The 16,011-nt window shown below is 38.7% G+C and overlaps 1 protein-coding gene across 2 annotated transcripts in view; it reads left to right on the top strand.

Moving 5' to 3' along the window:
* The window catches only part of RSF1 (remodeling and spacing factor 1), a 167,764-nt gene that overhangs the window by 142,310 nt on the left and 9,443 nt on the right, over positions 1 to 16,011 (top strand). For both annotated transcript variants that reach the window (XM_010365781.2, XM_010365782.2), the window contains exons 11-15: positions 807 to 916; positions 6,679 to 6,746; positions 8,146 to 8,353; positions 9,870 to 10,090; positions 12,899 to 13,087. In XM_010365781.2, coding sequence (XP_010364083.2) covers positions 807 to 916; positions 6,679 to 6,746; positions 8,146 to 8,353; positions 9,870 to 10,090; positions 12,899 to 13,087 — 796 coding nt within the window. The remainder of the gene's footprint in view (positions 1 to 806; positions 917 to 6,678; positions 6,747 to 8,145; positions 8,354 to 9,869; positions 10,091 to 12,898; positions 13,088 to 16,011) is intronic.

Consider the following 16,011-nt stretch of genomic DNA (forward strand, 5'->3'; position numbering starts at 1 on the left):
ATGCAGGTAACTCCAAAATGTGATATCACATCTAAACTAAACTTAGAGCTTTTACCTTTGGAGTATGTTTCCTGTTTTTACCCTGAACTTTATAATGTGTTGTTAGCTTGTTTTGCATGCTGTTTATGTAAAATGACTAAAGAATAGTTAGGAGAGATTTGATTTTTAATTTTTACTTTGGGGATTGTTGAAAACTTCAGTTTGTATTGTTCATCACAGTTTGGGTTTTTTGAAGGATTACCTTTGTTTTGCATTTGTTAGTCTAATTTATAACTAAGGTGTATATATCATGAGTGAAAGTGCATATAATGTGGTTTTGTAATTTACATAGTTTGTAAATTTTTGTAATTTGTAAAAATGTGTAAAAGTAATTTCATTCCGGCTTAATTAAATCACAAGCTTAAATGGCCTGTCAAGTTATTTCCTTGAGTAGCAACCCCTTTCTTCTAAATCTTTCATTCATGCAGCATACCTGTTGAACATCTTCTGTTGCAAGTTTAATTATTTGTTAAAAGATATATCAGTGGAAAAAATTCATCATGACTGTTTTAAAACAAGTACTGGTTGTAAACTCACAAAAGCATAAGAATTTTAATACAGAAGGATTTCATCCTTTAATCACCAGCATTCTTTTTAATCTGTATACTCAGTGTTGCCATGTTTATTCACTTCTAGAGGGAATCATCTCGAACTTTTTCAGACCTTTCACATGTGCTACCTAGATGGAGATTACAAAACTGTTTATCCCAAGGAACTTTGTTCTGTCATAAGGAATAACCTCGATGCTTATTATCATATTTTTTAAGGAGCCAGACTTTTCTGAAGATCAAGAAGAAAAGAAAAAAGATTCAAAAAAATCCAAAGCAAACTTGCTTGAAAGGAGGTCAACAAGAACAAGGAAATGTATAAGTTACAGGTATGAAATGTGTGGAAATGTCTACAGTGAAAGAGGATTTATTTTGCAAGTACACAGCATGATCCAGAAGTATATGCTTTTCCTATCATGCTGATTATTAGCAGTTGTATATATATATTTCCTGCCTTCCATCTTTAGTCATAGAATTTTTTTTCTTTCTTTTTTTTTTTTTTGAGACTGAGTCTCACTCTTATCGCCCAGGCTGAAGTGCAGTGGCACAATCTCAGCTCACTGCAACCTCCACCTCCCGGGTTCAAGTGATTCCCCTGCCTCAGCCTCCCAAGTAGCTGGGATTACAGGTGCCCAACACCACACCTGGGTAATTTCTTTTGTATTTTTGGTGGAGACAGGTTTCACCATGTTTGCCAGGCTGATCTCGAACGCCTGACCTCAGGTAATTTACCCTCCTCAGCCTCCCAAAGTGCTGAGATTATAGCCATGAGCTACCACACCCGGCCTAGTCATAGAATTTTAGAGCAGAGTAATCTTTTCCAAATGTAAATCTGTTCATGTCATCCTCTTTTTGCTTTAATATAGTTTGTCAGATTTCCATAGCTCTTGGGATAAGGATTGTTCCTTTTTTTTTTTTTTTCCGAGATGGAGTCTTGCTCTGCCACCAGGCTGGAGTACAGTGGCGCCATCTCCGCTCACTGCAACCTCCACCTCTCGGGTTCAAGCAATTCTCGTGCCTCAGCCTCGCAAGTAGCTGGGACTACAGGCGCCCGCCACCATGCCCAGCTAATTTTTGTATTGTTAGTAGAGATGAGGTTTCACCATGTTGGCCAGGATGGTCTCAATCTTTTGACCTTGTAATCCGCCTGCTTCAGCCTCCCAAAGTGCTGGGATTACAGGTGTGAGCCACGACACCTGGCCAAGCATTGATACTTTTAACAAGGCCAGTAAGTCACTGCATAGTCTCATCTCTACTTCCCTCTCCAACTCTGTCTTACCACATTCTCCCTTACACTCTCTGCATTTGCTGCATCTCCTTTTAGTCCCTTTGTACATACTGTTTACCTGCAATTTCCTTTTCAGTTTTAGCTTGTTAACCTCCTCTATATGAAATCCCCCCATTATATGCCTTCATAGCAACCAGTTCTTTTCCCTGAAAGCACTTATAATTGTAATGAGTGTGGTTGTGATGACTTACTAACATTTTTAATCATCACTAGATTGTTAGTATGAAGATAAGGACCATGTCTCTTTTACATGGACTTGTGTCCCCTATACCTAGCATAGTGCTGACAGATAGTTAATGCTTCGTTAGTACCTAGTGAAAGAATCAGTAAATATTACCTGGTTTACCTTTTAACACCAGAGACACCAGAAAAGGAGATTTTTCCATGGTCATTGTTAGTAGCTAATCCTAGAAACCTTATCTTCTAAAACCCCATCTTCCAGTCTAGTGTTCTTTCCACTAAATCATGCTGTCTCATTCAAATAATAAATAAATTATATTTTAGTTATTTTAGATAATTTTTCGGCCTACAGCTTCTAAAATCTGGGATAACACCAAAGCAGTTTTTTTAACTTGAATAACTGGAAATGGAAAAGGAAAACAGTGGATTTTATAAAACTCTTAACTTTGAACTTGCTTCTTATTTATAAACTTGCATCAGTAATCATGGAGGAATTTGCCTCTATTGTTAGTGTTAAAACTTTATAAAAATATGGTAGAATCAGTTAGGGTAAAATCTCATGTACACGGGAATAGTGCCCATCCTAGTCTTTAAAAACACACTTCAAAAAATAAAAAGTATTCTTCTATATGTATGAAGTCAAAGCTGACAGATGGAAAGTGCAAATGTAAAGTCAGTTCTGCTGCAACATAACATGTATTTTTAAAAATCACCATGCTGTGCAAAATTATACAGGAAAAACCATAGGGATTATGGAAAATATGGGGTTAGAGACATACATTAAAGACTTCATTGGTGGCAATGCATTAAAAAAGATAGGAATATACTAAAAATGGGAGCACCATTTGACATATGTTAAATAAGTAAGAAATACATAAATACTACATTAACTATGGCATTTTATACTGAGAAAAGACCTGAAGCTTGTCTGTGGAAGCAGAGAATTGCAGTTTGTAAATTATGGTTTGGTGGCAGAAGGAGGTTTATCTGAAATCAGAAAAGTATAACATCACATGCAAAAGGCTATAGTTTATAACACATAGTGAACTGATGTTACTGGTAGATGTCTTGGGTATGTGTGTTTTGTAGATTGCTGTGCAACTCAGTTCAGCTAGATGCAGTTTTCTGCGTTCACCTAGTGTTTCTCACAAATGAAATTACACATAAATTAGCTGGGGATGGTGGCTTACACTTGAAATCCCAGTACTTTGGGAGACTGAGGCAGGAGGATCGTTTCAGTCCAGAAGTTCAAGACCATCCTGGGCATCATAGACTCTGTAAGAGAGAGGGTGGCGGGGAGGAGGGAAGGAAAGGAAGAGAAGGAAGGAGGGAAGGAAGGAAATTGCACATAAGCATGTATGAATGAAATACATATCATGTTTGAGTTGTTTTGTAATATGTCAGTCATTTTGGAACTAGGTAGAGTATAAAATAAATGCATTACATAATACATTTTATATGAAAAAACATAGTTTACCCTAAATTCCTATTTTACTCGTATATAATTTTAGAGCTTAAAGGGATAATCTGTGTTAATCCACCATCACAGATGAGACAACCAAGACCAAGGGAATATAGATACATGGAGTGTTGTGTTCAGAAATCTTTTATCTGATTATCTTTTATCTGCATCTGGGATATAAATCAAGACTGTTTAGTTGCATTAAAAATTACTTAGATTATCATTAAGGCAAGAGTGGAATGTTTCATTCTTTCTGAAATAGTTTCAGATGCCTGAAGTTCTGGTGGTCTTTGATTTTAGCAAACAAATTTCTCAGTAAGAAAGTAGTCACTCAAAGAAATAGGTTATTATGCCACCTTACAGCTGCACCCTGTCCTCAGGACAAACGCTGTTTTCAGTTAACTTTGCATCTGGCATCTGGCTTTATCTGTATCTGCTATTCTACCCTAATGAAAATTCACCCTAGTGAGTAGGTGCTGAGTTTTACTTTCCCAGAACTTAGGAAAAATCCGCACTACAGCTACCTTTATTCTCAAAATATTGCAGTTGTGAAAAATTGGAAATAAACTGTTTTGACTAAATATGGTACATGTGTAAGATGAGATACTATGCAGCCAGTAAAAATTACATTGTAAAAGAAGAGCTCTCCATCTGAAATTTATGAGTCCTTTGAAATTATATATTCTAACTATGAAGGCCAGATATTTAGTTTTTAGAGATGGAGTCTTGTTTTGTTTCCTAGACTAGACTCCCAACTCCTGGGCTCAAGCCATCCAACTGCCTCAGACACCCAAGTAGTTGGGACTATGGACTCAAGCCATCCTACTGTCTCGACCTCCCAAGTAGTTGGGACTATGGGTGTATACAACCACTCCCAGCCTCCAGCTTTTAGTCTTTTTTTCTTTTTTTGAGACAGGGTTTCACTCTGTCACACAGACTGGAGTGCAGTGGCATGATCACAGCTCACTGCAGCCTGGAACTCCTATGCACAAGCAGTCCTATTGCCTCAGCTTCCCAAAGTGCTAGGACTACAGGCACACATCACCATACCTGGCTAATGTTTTTAATTTTTAATTTTTGTAGATAACAGGGTCTCACCATATAGCCCAGACTAGTCTCAACCTCCTGGGCTCAAGTTATACTCCTGCCTCAGCCTACCAAGAGTGCTGAGCCACTGCACCCAGCCCCAGCTTTTAGTTTTGATGCTGCTGTTAATCCATTGTGTGCTCGTAATCCCACCCTCTTCAATATAATATACTTTGGTGATGGAAGTGTTCTATTTCTTTGATGTCTGATACAGTGACCATAGCCATATGTGACTATTAAATACTTGAATTATATCTAGTGAGGAACAGAATTTTAAATTTTAATGAATTTAAATATAAATAGCCACACATGGCTAGTAATTACCATTTTTAGCATAGTTTTACACAAGTTACTTCATAACTTGTTTTGAGATTTGGCTGAGCCCTGAAGTAAAAGGCATTTTATATGTGAAGAAATCTTAGGAATCCTTTAGTCTTGATCCTTTTCTTTAAGTCAAGGTAAACAGCTTCAAGAAGTACTTTTACCTAGTTCTAAAATTTTAACCTTTCATGTATGAATTTTAGTAATAATATAATTTTCAATAGCAGTAATAACATAGCCCTATTATTGGGACTTTTTTTTTTTTTTGAGACAGGATCTCACTCTGTCCCCCAGGCTGGAGTGCAATGGTACAGTCTCGGCTTACTGCATCCCCTGCCTCTTAGGCTCAAGCAATCCTCTTGTCTCAGCCCCCCAAGTAGCTGGAACTACAGGCACACACCACACACCCAGCTAATTTTTTGTATTATTTATAGAGACAGGGGTTCACCATGTTGCCCAGGCTGGTCTTGAACTCCTGGGCTCAAGTGATCTACCTGCCTTGGCCTCCCAAAATGCTGAGATTACAGATGTAAACCACTGTGCCCAGACATATTATTAGGACTTAATAGTATTTATGGAACTGTAATTTTACTTACTTTGCCATGTGATTTGTATAATTAGGAGCTGGCAAATTATGGCCTGTGGGCCCAGTTCAGCTCACTTCTAGTTTTTGTACAACGTGACCTCAAAGTGGTTTTTATAAATGCTTGAAAAAAAGGATCAAAAGAAAAATAATATCCTGTGAAAATTATATGGAAATTACCTATAATTCAAATTTTAATGCTCATAAAGTTTTATTGAAACACATCTGTATCATTTACTTACATGTTGTCTGTAGCTACTTTGCACTACAGTAGCAGAGTTGAGTAGTTACAACAGAGACTGCATTGTCTGAAAAGCCTAAAATATTTACCATCTGGCCCTTTATAAAAATTTTTGCTGACATTGCCTCAGTCCAATTTGACTGCTATCACAAAATAACCTTGAACTGGATAACCTATAATCAACAGAAATTTATATCTCACGGTTCTAGAAGCTAGGGAGTCCAAGGTCAAGGCACTGGCAGGTATAGTGTCTGGGAGGGCCTGCTTTCTGGTTCATAGATGGCACTTTCTAGGGTGTTCTTAATCACAGAAGGGATGAAGGGACTCTTTAGGGTAGACCTAATGCCTAGTAAAGGCCTTCTCCTTCGTAGATGGGCATCTTCTCACTGTAACCCCATATGGTGGAAGAAACAAAGGGTCTCTCTCTGGCTTCTTTTATATGGGCACTAATCTTATACATGAGGGCTCTGCCAAAGACCCCACCTCCTAATACCGTCACCTTGAGATTTATTATTTCAACATGTGAATTTTGAGGGGACATAAACAATCAGACAGTAACAGACATCTGCTAAAGGTAATCTTTAAAAATAAAAGGCCGCTGGGTGTGGTGGCTCACGCCTGTAATCCCAGCACTTTGAGAGGCCGAGGCGGGCGGATCACGAAGTCAAGAGATGGAGACCATTCTGGCCAAATGGTGAAAACCCATCTCTACTAAAAGTGCAAAAATTAGCTAGGTGTGGTGGCGCATGCCTGTAGTCCCAGGTACTCGGGAGGCAGAGGTTGCAATGAACCGAGATAGTGCCACTGCACTCCAGCCTGGTGACAGAGCAAGACTGAATCTCAAAAATAAATAAATAAATAAAAATAATTAAACAACAACAAAAAAAAAAACCAGGACAGGCTATAATGTGATCATTGTATATATTTTAGATTTGATGAGTTTGATGAAGCAATTGATGAAGCTATTGAAGATGATATCAAAGAGGCTGATGGAGGAGGTATGTGTTTGTCATTCTCTCTTCTTCATAGAACTCTGCCAAGAAGTTCATTCAGGTGCCAAATTAGGACAGTGAGCATATTTTTTTATTCTCTTTCCCAGTGTGTATTATGATTAGTACTGATGTCAGTTGTCTCAGATTTAGAGTAATTTGTGGACACAATGTCAGTGTATAGACTCAGATCTTACTAATTACTTTTAAAGCAGTTTTGTTTTACAACCTGATATATAACATTGATGTTCCTACATAGGTTAAAAAATTTACTTCTGGCCGGGCGCGGTGGCTCAAGCCTGTAATCCCAGCACTTTGGGAGGCCGAGACGGGCGGATCACGAGGTCAGGAGATCGAGACCATCCTGGCTAACACGGTGAAACCCCGTCTCTACTAAAAATACAAAAAAACTAGCCGGGCGAAGTGGCGGGCGCCTGTAGTCCCAGCTACTCGGGAGGCTGAGGCAGGAGAATGGCGTCAACCCGGGAGGCGGAGCTTGCAGTGAGCTGAGATCCGGCCACTGCACTCCAGCCCCGGCGACAGAGTGAGACTCTGCCTCAAAAAAAAAAAAAAAAAAAAAAAATTTACTTCTAATTCCATATAGAAAACTGAGGAAACTTTTGTGTTGTCTTTGAGACTACAAAGTCTCAACAATTATGGATAATCAGAACCAAAATAATTTAAACCAAAATTTAAGTTAACCTATTAAAAATTGGTTTCTTAGTTTCATAGTCTTCAGTAAGTGGCATTAAAATAGAAGAACTAGAAGGTAATTTAATTAAAGCACTATTAGCCAATGCTCCAATATGGAACATTCTGGTTTCTACTTAGTTATTATGAAAACTCTGGAAAAGATTGATTAGTAGGTCGTTTAAGGCTTTTCCAGAAATGTTTGTCTTGTTTACATCTTTGCTGCTGAAATCTCGCTTTTTCTGTCCTGCAAACACTGTTTTTAAAAACTCTATTGGCCTCTTTCTAAAGCCTTGTCCAAAAGACAGCTTTCAAGAAGAGATTCTTGAGTGACTGCTCATAGGTATGAGGTTTCTTTTTTGGGTGATGAAAATGTTCTGGAGTTAGTTAGTGGTGATGGTGGCACAGCTTTGTGACTATACTGAAAACCTCTGAATCGCACACTTTAAGAGGGTGAATATTATGGTGTGTGAATTACATAAAAATTTAAAAAACAAGAGGTTCCCTACATAGTAAACTTCTATTCAGTAGGATAAACGAATGCTAAAACTCTGAGACCTCTGTCAGCTGAAGTCATGAGAAAACTGCATATTTGTAGGAAGAAAATAAAGAAATGAAGAGCTGCTAAGCATGAATAAGGACTGTCTCTAGAAATTAAAGGGAAGCTTTTAATAAACACATATTTTTCTCCCCCTGAACTTCCCTCCTCCAAACTCAGGAGTTGGCCGAGGAAAAGATATCTCCACCATCACAGGTCATCGTGGGAAAGACATCTCTACTATTTTGGATGAAGAAAGAAAAGAAAATAAACGACCCCAGAGGGCAGCTGCTGCTCGAAGGAAGAAACGCCGGCGGTTAAACGATCTGGATAGTGATAGCAACCTGGATGAAGAAGAGAGCGAGGACGAATTCAAGATCAGTGATGGGTGTGTGGTCTCCCATTAGACCCCAATCCCTAGATACCAGCAGGAACAGGACTGGACTAGCAGAGAGGCTTGCCCGTGCTGTAATGAGGGTTTTCTTCTTCATGTCCATAGACTAGCTCTGTTTATTTTCAGGATATTTAAAGCAAATTCGAGAATACTAATTTTGGCCCGTTTTTAAAATTTAGAACAGAAAATAGATTTATGGTTGTTTAACATTCAAAATTATATTTAAATTTTACTGACTACAATTAAACTTTGATTTGTCAAGAGCTTTCTCTGTACCTCTGCCACCTTCTGCCAGGTCCATGAGGGGTTTCCAGTCCTATGTGAAAAATAAATAAGTAATTAGATATTATCCTCTCATGACTCATAGGAGTTGGACTTGGGACAAGTAATCCAGTATAGAAGATCAAGAAAGGCTTCTATGCAGAGTTGGAACTGAAACAATACTGCAGAGTTTCTCCTTTCAGATTATTAGAAGAGGAAACAAGCATATAAACCACAAAAAAAGTCATTCTGCGTAACTGCTACTAAAATACAGGGAAAGATAAATTAGGGTACAGAGGAAAGTTAGCTTAAAGTAAAAGTAAAGCTTGATCTGAAATTTGAAGAATAAATATTTGGAATCAACAAGTGTGGGACTAAAAGCAGGATAAGAAAAAGGTATTATAAGCATAGAAGTTTTATGTCCAAGACAGCAAGCCATAAAATGTCATGGAATGTTTGGGAAACTCCTGTTGGCTCAGGATAGCAGGAATAAGGGGATGAAGTAGAGAGTGCCCTGCTGGAGATTTGGCAAAGTGATAAAAAGAACCAGATTAGGGAGTGTTTTATTAGTCATGCATAAGTGTTTTGACTTTATCCTGAAAATTATACAAAAACCAGTGAAGGGTTTTAAACACAAAATTAATGTGAGATTTATGCTTCAGAAAGATTCATCCTGGCATTCATTTGGAGGATAGATTGAGGGGAAATGAGACCAGATATTAGAGAAACTATTTATGGAGTTGCTTTTGTAGTTTAGGTGAGTATGAAAAGCTGAAAACAGAAGAGATCAGGTTTGAGATATTATCTTTTAAGAGGTAGACTCTAGAGAAATTAATAATTGATTAGATATGATCAATGAAAAGCGGAAAGTTAGGATAAATACTACGTTTCTGGTTGGAGTTACTGGATAAGTGATGGCGCCAAATACCAGTCCAGGGAACAGAAGAGAGAAGTAGATTGGGAAATAATGAATTCACTTTTGAATATGTTGAATTTAACATGGGGGACATCTCAAGAGGTCAAAGCAGTACAGAAATCAACATTAATTCATCTTTACAACCCCTCCTAAGAGGATAGGGGGCAAAACATTTTCCCCATTTTATAAATAGGGCATTTGATACAATTGTCTGCATATGTTGCACTATACTTAATGATTCACTGGGCTCACTAGAATTTGAACTTAGTACTCTTAAAAAATGGGTTCACTCTTCTAAATACCATTGTATTTTATCTGGTTTCTCTTGGACAGATCTCAAGATGAGTTTGTTGTGTCTGATGAAAACCCAGATGAAAGTGAAGAAGATCCACCATCTAATGATGACAGTGACACTGACTTTTGTAGCCGTAGACTGAGGCGACACCCCTCTCGGCCAATGAGGCAGAGCAGGCGTTTGCGAAGAAAGACCCCAAAGAAAAAGTATTCTGATGATGATGAAGAGGAGGAATCTGAGGAGAATAGTAGAGACTCTGGTAAAAATAATCCGTATCCATATGATACCTCAGCTTAACAAATTCTTTTTTTTTTCTTGTTGCTCATGCTGGAGTGCAATGGCACCATCTCGGCTCACCACAACCTCTGCGTCCTGGTTTCAAGCGATTCTCCTAACTCAGCTTCCCAAGTAGCTGGGATTACAGGCATGCACCACCATGCCTGGCTAATTTTGTATTTAGAAACGGGGTTTCTCCGTGTTGGCCAGGCTGGTCTCAAACTCCCGACCTCAGGTGATCTGCCCGCGTTGGTCTCCCAAAGTGCTGGGATTATAGGCACGAGCCAGTACACCGGCCAGCTCAACAAATTCTTATGACTGCTGGAGTTAAGAGTTCTTAAAATTCTGTTCCTAAGACTTATTTCTGACTAAATTTTTCTCATAGAAAGCACATCTGAGAAAATACATACACATTGGTATGTTAACTTCATATCAGATGCCTAGTAGGATTGTGATGACTCCTTGGTTGTCACGTTTCCATGCCTAAACCTTCATCTTCATAGGGTTTCTTGGAAATCATTTTCAATAAACTGTGAACATTTCCATCAGATGCCCAGCTGTTGGAGAGAGAAGAATATAAGTTAATTCTCATTTAGACCACAGTCAGTGTTGAGTAGTTTTTACAGATTAACAGTAGTTGATGTTGTTATAGAGTATGCTTATCCTTATTAAGTGAGTAAATAGAGGCTCAGCCACTAAAAGAAATGCATCCTTATCTTACTGGAACATGCATTTACTTACTGGATAAGTGTCATCTTACTGGAGAAGAACCATAGATATGAGTATCAGACTCTGGCAATCTTTGTGGGGGTTTTTTGGTTTTATTTATCTTTTTTCCTAAACTGTCTAAATAAGTGATGATAATATCATGCCGCTTTATCAGTGATTATTTCTTAAGAACAAGGACATTTTCTTTCATAACCACAGTGTAGTTACCAAATTCAGATATTTTAACATTGATATAATGCTATTACCTAATTAACAGTACACATTCAAATTTTTATCAAGTATCTCCATATTATTCTTTATATCTTTTTATTCTTTTCCTAACCCAGGATCCATTCCAGGGCTATGTGTTTATTCACATCTCTTTAGTCTCTATTAATCTGGAATGTTCCTCAAATTTTGTCTCATTGATCTTGATATTTTTAAAGAGTACATACTAGTTGTTTTGTAAGATGTTTCTCAGTTTGGATTTCTTTTGTTTCCTTGTGATAAGATTCAGATTACGCATTTATGGCAGGAATAGCACAGAGAATGTTGCATCTTCTGAGTCTCTTTATTATTTTTCCTTATAGTTAATAAGTAATTTGTGGGAATTTGAGACTATTTAAATATCCTGTTCTTTATATTTCACCTACTAGTTTTAGTTTCTGTGGATAATTCTAACTCTGTCATGTCTGTTATATTTATTTATTGTTGTTCTGTAAGGAAGAACATTTCCCTTCTCCTCCGTATGTTTATTTATTTATGTCAGTGTATACTCATGGATTCTTATTCTGATCAGTGGATATACTACATTCCCATCACCATTTAGGCTCCATTTGTCTGAAATTTGGCCAATGAGAACCACTTCAACCTATTGGCAAGCTATTTTGAAATGTTTGAAATCCATGAAAGAATAGCAAGCTTGAATATAGTACTTTGGTGGAATTTAACATTCTGAAAAACAGCAGTGACATAATGCAATAGCCTCACTCTGGTTTATTGATCAGAGATGACAAGAACAATGCTATTTAGCAGTGCTTTGCAAGTTTAGGTCTGTGTACTTTATTTAGCAGATTTGTATTCTTTATGGAGAAAAGTCAAAAATATAACTTGAGTTCTGTATTTATGTGGAACAGATTCATGAGTTTTCTTTGGTTAGAGGGCTTAATCTCTGCAATACATTATGACTACAGCCACACGTAGAACAGCAGATTATCAGGAGGCAGATTTGTGGTAGCCGTCTACCAAGAAGAGCAGTCATGGCAACTGTGTACCTGACCAGGTAGCTGTAGGTCAATTGCAATAAGGACTATTTCTAAAAAAGTATAAAACATTTAGGCCGGGAGTGGTGGCTCACACCTGTAATCCCAGCAATTTGGGAGGCCGAGGCAGGCAGATCACTTGAGGCCAGGAGTTCAAGACCAGCCTGGCCTACATGGCAAAACCCCTTCTCTACTAAAAATATAAAAATTAGCTGGATGTGGTAGCGGGTACCTGTAGTCCCAGCTACTTGGGAGGCTGAGGCAGGAGAATTGCTTGAACCTGGGAGGTGGAGGTTGCAGTGAGCCAAGATCACGCCACTACACTGTAGCCTGGGTGACATAGTGAGACTCTGTCTCAAAAACAAAAAAGGATAAAACATTTTCTAATCTTGAGGATTCACTGCTAAGAGTATACATTGTGAGGTTTGGCATTAAAAACCCCCACAGATTGACTCATTCTTTTTTTTTTTTTTTTTTAAAGTGAGACTTAAAGGCCAGGCGTGTTATAATCTCAACGCTTTGGTAGGTAGCCAGGTGTGGTAGTGCGTGCCTGTGATCCTAGCTCTAGCTACTGGGGCGGCTGAGGCCAGAGGATCTCTTGAGCCCGGGAGGTTGAGGCTGTAGTGAGCTGCGTTCATGCCACTGCACTCCAGCCTGTGTGACAGTGAGATACTCTCTCAAATAAAATGAGACTTATATAGGTTACTGTTCACTTAAAAATATTTATGACTGAACTCTGCTTAGTAGTTTTTCATTTTTAAGCTACATTTCTACTTAATAGACTTAAATTTTGTACTTTTTTCTTCCTTTTTTTAAAATAGAAAGTGACTTCAGTGATGATTTTAGTGATGATTTTGTAGAAACTCGGCGAAGGCGGTCAAGGAGAAATCAGAAAAGACAAATTAACTACAAAGAAGACTCAGAAAGTGACGGTTCCCAGAAGAGTTTACGACGTGGTAAAGAAATAAGGCGAGTTCACAAGCGAAGACTTTCCAGCTCAGAGAGTGAAGGTAAGGCATAGGTCCTATGTATAGAAGTTTGGACAGGGCAAAATAGACATTATAAAGTGAACTCAGGATTGTGATTCTGTACCATTCTTTAAAATTCATGTAACCAGGCCAGGCATGGTGGCTTATGCCTGTAATCCCAGCAGTTTGGTAGGCCAGGGCAGGCAGATCTCTTGAGGCCAGGAGCTCAAGACCAGCTTGTCTAACATGGTGAGACTTTGTCTCTACTAAAAATTTAAAAATTAGCATGTGTGGTGATTTGCATCTGTAACCTTAGCTACTCAGGAGGTTGAGGCAGGAGAACTGCTTGAACCTGGGAGGCAGAGGTTGCAGTGAGCCAAGATCGTACCACTAGGCCGGGCGCGGTGGCTCAAGCCTGTAATCCCAGCACTTTGGGAGGCCGAGACGGGCGGATCACGAGGTCAGGAGATCGAGACCATCCTGGCTAACACGGTGAAACCCCGTCTCTACTAAAAATACAAAAAAACTAGCCGGGCGAAGTGGCGGGCGCCTATAGTCCCAGCTACTCGGGAGGCTGAGGCAGGAGAATGGCGTCAACCCGGGAGGCGGAGCTTGCAGTGAGCTGAGATCCGGCCACTGCACTCCAGCCCCGGCGACAGAGTGAGACTCTGCCTCAAAAAAAAAAAAAAAAAAAAAAAAAAAAAAAAAAAAAAAAAAGATCGTACCACTGCATTCCACCCTGGGTGACAGAGCAAGACTGTGTCTCAAAAGAAAAAAAATTCATATAACCAATAGTATCTTTGAGATAAAACCTATAATTTTGTGCATATTATAGTTTAAATAAAGGATACTTGATAAGAGGCTAATTTTTAAGATCTCCATTGTAGTTAAAATTTTCATTGAAACTAGAAGAATCTCAGAAAATTGTGATCTGATCAAAATTTATTCTGCTTCTTTTTTTACTCCCTTATTCATGGCCCTCATTTTGAAATAACCTCTTATGTCCTCAGTAGCTGAAAGGTTTCAAATAAAAGTGCCTACTGTCTCTTTCCACCTTTACTATGATTTCCATTGGAAACTGTTTTATTTCCTAATAGCTATAGCTGTGCCCCCTACCAGTAGTACAAGACAAGCTCTAAAATATGAATTTCTGACATCCATTTAGTCTTTTTTATTTTATTATTTATTTTTTATATATAGCTCTATATATAGAGAGAGAGAGATATATATATATTTTTTTGGAGACAGAGTCTCACTCTGTCGCCTGGGCCGGAGTGCAGTGGTGGGATCTCGGCTCACTGCAACCTCCGCCTCCCAGGTTCAAACGATTCTCCTGGCTCAGCCTCCCAATAGCTAGGATTTTAGGCATGCACCACCACTCCTGGCTAATTTTTGTATTTTTAGTAGAGACGGGGTTTCACCATGTTGGCCAGGCTAGTCTCGAACTCCTGACCGCAGGTAATCCGCCCACCTCGGCCTCCCAAAGTGCTGGGATTACAGGCCTGAACCACCGCGCCCAGCTTTATGGCCTGTTTTGAAGATTGTTTTGCTTTCATAGATTAAACATGAATTTAAGTTTGAGCCCAAGACAAAAGAGAAAGGGAAAAAAAATGTTTGGATGTGGAATGCTAAAGAAGGGAGGTGAACATATTTTTTGAATGTGCAGTTACCTTCATGTGTCACAGAGACAAACATAAATGCATTAGTTAAGCCATTAAATATGAATATTTATTAAACTAGGCCCTATTCCAAGCACTGGAATATAACAGCAGACAAAATAGTTCTTATGAAACTCTTATTTTAGTTGGGAAGAAGGCGACAATAAACAAGATAGATAAGTAGAATATATGATATATTAGAGATGAGTCCTGTGGAAAAAAATAAAGGAGAAAAGGGGGTTGGGAAAGTAGTTGAATTTCAGATAATATACTAAGGAAATCCTCACTAAGAAAACATTTGAGTGAAGACCTGAAAGAAATGTTGTGTGTGAGTCATGCAGTTATCTAAAAGAAGAATGATACAGGCAGATGGAACAATAAGTATGAAGGCCTTGAGATATGTTTGTGCTTGTCATGTTCAGCAAACAGAAGGGAGTGCAGGGTTGTTGGAGCAGAGTGAGTGAACGCAAACATAATGAGATGAAGCAAAGAGGTCAGTGGGGACCAGTCAGCAAACGACAGCCCACCTGCTTACATAAATAAAAAAGCAAGCTTTTGTTTTTGTTTTTGAAACAAGGTCTCACCCTGGCTGGCGTGCAGTGGCACAATCACAGCTCACCATAGCCTCAATCTGCTGTGCTCAAGCAGTCCACCCGCCTCAGCCTCCCAAGTGGCTAGAAGTGGCATAAGCCACCACACTGTGCTAATTTTTAAATTTTTTTTTAAATAGAGATGAGATCTTGCAGTGTTGCCCTGGCTGGCCTTAAACTCCTGGCTTCAAGTGACCTGCCCCCTACCTTGGCCTCCCACAGTGTTAGGATTACAGGTGTAAGCCACTGCACCCTACCCTGTATTACAATTTTTATTGGAAGACTGCCATCCCCGCTTGTTTACATATTGTCTATTGCCTGCTTTCTCAAAAAGCTGAGTTGTTGTGACTGAGAGTATAGGGCCTGCCTCTTATGTAAAAGATGTGCTAACTTCTGATGATAAATAGTGCTGTGCAGTTTAACTTTCTGCAGTGATTATATGTGTGCTGATGGTTACAGTAGCCACTAGCCTTCATATGGCTATTGAGCACTTGAAATGTGGCTAGTGTGACCATGGAACTGAATTTTAATTTTTATTTAATTTTAACTAATTTAAATTTAAAATAACCACATGTGACTAGTGTTTACCATATTAGATAACACAGAGTAGGGTATTGTATGGACTTTGGATTTTTATTTCGTGTGAGGTGAGAAACATTTGGGCCAAAGCACAGATCAGTATTGAGAAGCAGATGAGGAGGAAGAGGAAGAGGAAAGC

Source organism: Rhinopithecus roxellana, chromosome 15, assembly GCF_007565055.1.
Source record: "Rhinopithecus roxellana isolate Shanxi Qingling chromosome 15, ASM756505v1, whole genome shotgun sequence".
Lineage (NCBI taxonomy): Eukaryota > Metazoa > Chordata > Mammalia > Primates > Cercopithecidae > Rhinopithecus > Rhinopithecus roxellana.